At 43.4% G+C, this 6,110-nt stretch overlaps 1 protein-coding gene across 1 annotated transcript in view; it reads right to left on the bottom strand.

Moving 5' to 3' along the window:
• Positions 1 to 6,110, bottom strand: part of rbl1 (retinoblastoma-like 1 (p107)) — a 16,859-nt gene that overhangs the window by 3,430 nt on the left and 7,319 nt on the right. The window contains exons 9-17 of the mRNA XM_037679696.1: positions 4,745 to 4,911; positions 4,370 to 4,482; positions 4,147 to 4,250; positions 2,960 to 3,097; positions 2,585 to 2,749; positions 1,874 to 2,003; positions 1,539 to 1,781; positions 882 to 1,069; positions 638 to 814 (exon numbers count right to left, since the gene is read on the bottom strand). Of these exons, the coding sequence (XP_037535624.1) occupies positions 638 to 814; positions 882 to 1,069; positions 1,539 to 1,781; positions 1,874 to 2,003; positions 2,585 to 2,749; positions 2,960 to 3,097; positions 4,147 to 4,250; positions 4,370 to 4,482; positions 4,745 to 4,911 (1,425 nt within the window). The remainder of the gene's footprint in view (positions 1 to 637; positions 815 to 881; positions 1,070 to 1,538; positions 1,782 to 1,873; positions 2,004 to 2,584; positions 2,750 to 2,959; positions 3,098 to 4,146; positions 4,251 to 4,369; positions 4,483 to 4,744; positions 4,912 to 6,110) is intronic.

Below are 6,110 nucleotides of genomic sequence, written 5' to 3'. Positions count from 1 at the left end.
TGTAAAAACAGATTAAACTTGTAACATTTGGTGTAAAAACAGATTAACTGAACATAACATGAACAAAGATAGTCCGCTCAGTCCACTCCCACGGTCAGGGATGCAAACTATGGACAAACTTTCAGATTGTGCATCTTTATTTACTTTACATTTTTGTTTCTTCTTTTTCCTAAAAATGCAATTTAGTTATTTATACTAATTATTCGTTCATATCAGTCGTTATGTTTATAGAAACTGGATCAGTCCTTTTACAAACAAAGAAACTGATCACAAATCAATGTTTATTTTTACAGTGTTTTGTCTCACTGGAGACAACACGCAATAACTATTACATTTAAAACACAAACATATTTACACTTCTTACATCTCATCTGTAGAATTGATTTTGATTGAGTGAACTTCTTTCTTCTAACACGCTGGCAGTGTTTTGTACCGAAGCTGCTGATGAGAGCAGCCGCCTGAAACTCTTTTCCCTCCCAGGACAAACTCTGGATTTAGTAATTAAAGAGGCTGTTTAAACGGCGGGCACACGTTTCCCTGCAAGGCTCCAACAACAGCCTCTTATTTCCCTGAGAAGCAGCTGTCAGCAGCTGAATTCGTTCTTAATTAAAAGTGACGCTCGTGTCGACTTCCTTACTTTGGATATGATGTAAACGCTGCACAGCAGCAGCTGGTCGAGGTGCCGGTCGTTCATCAGGTCAGGGCAGTGGATGAGAGCGCGCTCAAAAAACGTCCAGATCTTCCCTCGCAGCTCTGATGAGATGTCCAACTTCAAGCACAAGTCCCTGAGACGAACACTGGCCAGGTGATACACCTGCAGAGAGCACGAGCCGGTCAGCGGGCAGAAACATCAGTGGGTGAACCGTCACCACGACGCCTACCTTCCTGAAAAACAGAGCCAGGGAACCGGTGCGTCGTGGTCGCCCGCTTTCTGTCTGGGGTTCAGAGGTGGAGGCAACAACGGCGGTCCGACTCGGGGAGGTGGTCACCAGAAACTGAGCCGTGACGATGCCAGAGGGGTCACATGGCTGAACTGGGATCAGCGTAATGGTCCGCTCGTTACCCATGCCTGAAAATAATCACACGACCTTGGAGACGTTTCATCAAATAAATTAAGAGCAGAATAAAACTGTAAGTGCCTACTTTGTGTTATTTTAGCCATTCTTAAAGCCAAAACCTTTCAGCTCGTTCAGGAGATGGGTGCTACGGCATTTGGGTTGAGTTAATTTGATACTTTTCAAAATATGTAACTTTATTTAAAAATATTTTCCACAAAGGCGTGTTCACGGAGATCTTTACAAATCCTTCACAAACGTTCTCTGTGGCCTGCTTCAGTATCTTTATCTGTTTTTGACTTTATGCTACGTTTATCTTTTAGCTACTGTTTATTTGTAGCTATTAGCATGCCTTTTTGCTACTTTTACTTATTTGCTACTTAAAACTTTTTCTGCTTTTGACTAGTGCTGCCTTTAACATTCCTTGCTGCCTTTAACATTTCTTCCTGCCTTTTGCTTCCTATAGCTGGAGTGAAGGTGTACCAAAGTCTTTACTTTGCAGAGGGAAACTCAGGATGGTAGTCTGTGCTCCGGGGCCCATGTTCTTCGGGGTGACGCTGCTGGAACCAAACGTCAGCCTCTTGGCTGGAGACGGCAGAGGGCTCGCTCGAAGGTTCAGGCCTGCAGAGGGTGCTGGAGGGTCGTCACCGAAGAGGCGGCGTTTGGCGCTCCCTGCTGCGGGAGAGCTGTACCTGTCGTGGACCGACAGTGGGGAAGGAGGCACTTCTGGAGGAGGCGCAGAGGAAACAAAACGGTTGACCCGAGGTCGATCTTAAACACGAAGACCAGAAACGTTAGGAGAAAATAAGACGACGCACCTTTACGTGCGCTTCCCAGGCCCGATCTGAACTCCCTGATTCGAGGGTGGATGATGGGGGAGTGAGCCACGAGAGGCAGGTGAGACGGGCCATTAACGGAACCAGAGTCAAGACAGGAGGAAAAATTAACCTGGGAAAGACATGATGTGAAGTTAGGACAAACGTTTCTGAGGATACACAATTACTCTTCGACACAACAAAAGTCTGTTTCCTTTGGGTCAGAAAGAACTGAAGCGAATGTGTAAATAAAGAGTTGTGAAACTTAAGACACTTCTCGTTTACGAATAGTTTTATTCACGTTGCTGAACGGGGTTTATAATTAAAGACAATGAGGACAACATGTAAAGCGCAGTAACACACAACAACATTGTGTGTGTGTTCTGCACACTCTCCCGTTTGGACTCGAAGCAGGCAGACTTATCAAATTTCTCCTGGAATATGTGTAAACTAAGGAACTTCTGGGAATGCTTATCAGAACTGTACCAGCTGACTAACATCTCATCAGGACTATGGTGCTATCTGGAAGTGCCTCGTGGATAAAACTCAACGTCTTGCCGTCAAATGCATAAAAGTATTCTGAAAAAAGATAAGGGGCCGCGCGCTCAGGAGCAGCAGCAACGTGCACTCTGCCCATCTTCTGGACAACTGTACGAACATAATCTCACTGTATTTCAGTTCAACTATGACGTTTATTCTGATTCTGATTCAGACCTCCTCCACTGTGGGAACTTTGTTCCCAGCAGCCTCCAGGGCATTCCACAGGGCAGAGTCTGCAGTCCACGCTCTGCTCTCTAGAACCTGCTCCTCGATCGAGTTCAGGTGCTTCACCATGTCTCTGGACAGACCCTCCTCAGCACGAATAAACACTTCAATCACCTGGACAAAAACACGCACCGAAAAAATTTAATTTAAATTACTGAAAGAAGCATTCTGTGACAAACATTTCTCAATACAGCGAACAGAAGCAGCATTAGGTGCTTGATTTGAAACCCAGTCTGCAAAGAGCTCCACTTCTAACTGCTGCTAAACGTTTTGGAAAACAAAACGAGTAGAATGTGTCTTTGTGCGCCTCCAGGATTTTGTTACCTTAAAGAAGTAAAACGGGGCCAGCTTGAAGATGCTGATGATCCAGGGGAAGGTCCTCTGAGAGCTGTACGAGAACAACACCACCTCCAAACAACACGCCATGAGGGAGCAGTGGAAGATGTCCTGCTCCAGCAACACCTGACGGCAAACGAGCAGTTTTACATTAACACAAAAATATCTGCTTCTCAGTGTAGACTCATTAAAATAAATCCAACACTTTTTATAAAATATCACAAAGTTGCAACAACAGCCAAACCTGTTTCTATTCAAGAATTACTCTGACTTTGTTCCCTGCGACACCACTCTCGTCAAAGTGACTCACGTTTATTTACAAACTATTCAAACAAGAGAAAATACATTTTCTGCAAAAAATGAAATGTGAGCGCAGAGTAACTGCTGAAGTTAGCCGAAGAGGCAGAAACTGAGTTGTTAGAGGTAAAAAAGTAAAACACAAACTGAACGCTGTAAGAAGCAAACTCAAGCTAAAAGCTACAAGTAGCAAAACATTAGTTAAAAGTAGAAAAATGCTTGCTAAATGCTAACTAATAGCTAAAAATAAAAATGGTAGCTGAAAGTAGCAAAACACTAACCAAAAGTTAAATAGAGCAAAACCCTTGCTAAAAGCTAAATGTAGCAAAAAGCCAACTTAAACCTAAAATAAGCTAAAGGATATAAAAAGATCTGTGTTTAGTAGTTGTAAATATTTGTAAATAAACATACAAAAGAGAAAAACCAAAAGTCACAGCATCTCCTGAATTAGCTAAACATTTAGATAAATAAACAGTTAAAATACGTATAAGTATACACATATAAGTACGTGGAAGTATACCGGAAAACAATCAGCTAACTCGGAAATCGCACCTTAAAGTCCAACAAACCCCACACCCCAGTAACAAGGAAACAAATACTTTACACCAGTGGTTCCCAACACTGGTCCTTGAGGAACACCATCCTGCATGCTTGAGTTGTTTCTCTGCTCCAGCATACCTGACTCAGTGATTTAATTACTTCACCCAGTTCTGTAGAAGCCCGTTAATCACCCATTCTTTCAAATCAGGTCGATCTAAGCAGGGAAACTATTAAAACATGCAGAATGGTGTTCCTCAAGGACCAGTGTTGGGAACCATTGCTTTACACCTCAGGTGATGCTTTTAATTACATCTGTGTTTGAACAAGTTGCTGCTTACACTCATGTCTCTGCCCTGCAGCCTTTTGGTCTCCTGAACCAGAATGTTCTCCAGAACCTTGTAGTACAGGATCTCTGCCAGTTTTAAACGGTTCTCTGCGAAGTCTGAAAGACCACACAACAGATGTGGTTAATCTTCACAGGGATTATTCTGCTCAGACTAGGACAAAACATTAAAAACATTCTCTCGGTTAGCACCATAAACAGTTCTGCGGGTGTCACACCTATGTGAGAACCTGGCGTGTCCTCGGAGTCGTTGGTGTAATGATCTTTAAAGGTTTGCCCGAGAGTCTTGACTCGAGCCAGTATGGACTCTGTGGCATCTCTGGAGCACGACCTGCAACACAAAACACAACGTTCTGCCAATAAAACCTTCAAACCCATTAAAGTAAAACTAGTTGTTTTATCAGGTCTGTGGACATGGTTTAATTTAAAAGTAATATAAGTAGTTACAAAAATTAATAAATCAGTTTAAAGGGACTAAAATGTTGAGAATTTTAGTTAAAATTTTAAATGTATTGAACCTTCGTGGTCTCCCCTCCCCTGACTCTCTGCTTTCAACAAACACAAAAAGAACAAACATAAAACAGAGAACTAACTTGAAAATGTGCACCAGGTGTTCACTGGGGGCGGTCCTTAAACCGGTCACCATGCTCTGCAGCCGGCTGACACTCTGCGTCGCCGAAGAGACGGGCGTGACGAGCAGGTCCTTCTCCTTCAGGTAGACCCGTCCGGTCAGAGGGGTGGACGGGGCCAGAGAGCCGGACTACACACAGACAGAGATTTAAGAGATTATTCTTACGCCTTAGTTGTATAAAAGCAGCAGGGCTTTTTTTTAATCTGCATTTAGATGTTGATGTGGTTCAATATACGTACCTTACATTCATGTGCTCACAATTTTAAGCCAACAACTATTCTTCAGTGGTCACAGACTAGAGATACTACCCTACCAGACAACTCAACAACTTTTCAGCTGAATACTTGGTTATTAACAGTTCGTCCCCAAAACAAAACTTGTTCACATTTCTTTAGATGAATACGCAAAACACATAATATAGATTGAAAAGCTGAGTCCCACAGAGCTGCTAGCTGAAGACTTGACTAATGATAAACTAAAGCACGATGCATCAGTCAGCTGGAACCGCCCCCCCATTTCAATCATATCTGCTGTGGATTGTTTTTGTTCCCAACTTGTTCCTACTAGTTTTTAAGACATGCAGGTGATGCTAAGATATGCTGAGGGTGTGGTTAATAGCACCAAATTAAAAAAATGAACTAAAAAAAAAACTGGCAATGTCAAAAAAAAAAAAAAGTTAAAAAGCCTGGAGAAAGAAATAACTTTGAAGGCAGACTACGTACACGCTACGTCACGTGCGCCGCAGTATGGCAGCACTGACGGGAGCTCCGCTTCGACTCGCTCTTTTTGTGTTCCTGGTGTTTGTAACTTTTTTGTGCCTGCGCTGTATACCCACGCTACAGGTATGACCGACACGCACTTTTGGAGTTTTGTGTGTCGCTGCCTTCCCATCGCGGTTCGGTTCCCGGCACCCATCCAGCCTCGGGCTCAGACTCCGGCCTGTCATGGCGACCGTCTCCACGATCCTTCATCTGCCTGCACAGACTGATCTCTCCGGAACAGTTTGGTTCTCCTGGGAAACCTGGGATGTTCTGTCTGCTGGACCTGTTTCTGGAGGGCAGTCATCGTCCGTTGCCGCGGTTGTTATTATCATCAAGCTGCTAACAGGACCATACTGCTAACAGGACCACACTGCTAACAGAACCACACTGCTAACAGAATTATACTGCTAACAGTACCATACTGCTAACAGAATTATACTGCTAACAGTACCATACTGCTAACAGAACCACTCTGCTAATAGGACCATGCTGCTAACAGAATTATACTGCTAACAGGACCACACTGCTAACAGAACCACACTGCTAACAGAATTATACTGCTAACAG

Source organism: Nematolebias whitei, chromosome 7 (genome assembly GCF_014905685.2).
Source record: "Nematolebias whitei isolate Nwh7 chromosome 7, NemWhi1, whole genome shotgun sequence".
Classification (NCBI taxonomy): domain Eukaryota; kingdom Metazoa; phylum Chordata; class Actinopteri; order Cyprinodontiformes; family Rivulidae; genus Nematolebias; species Nematolebias whitei.
The sequence above is the reverse complement of the archived record's forward strand: the minus strand, read 5'-3'. Positions and strand labels throughout refer to the sequence as shown.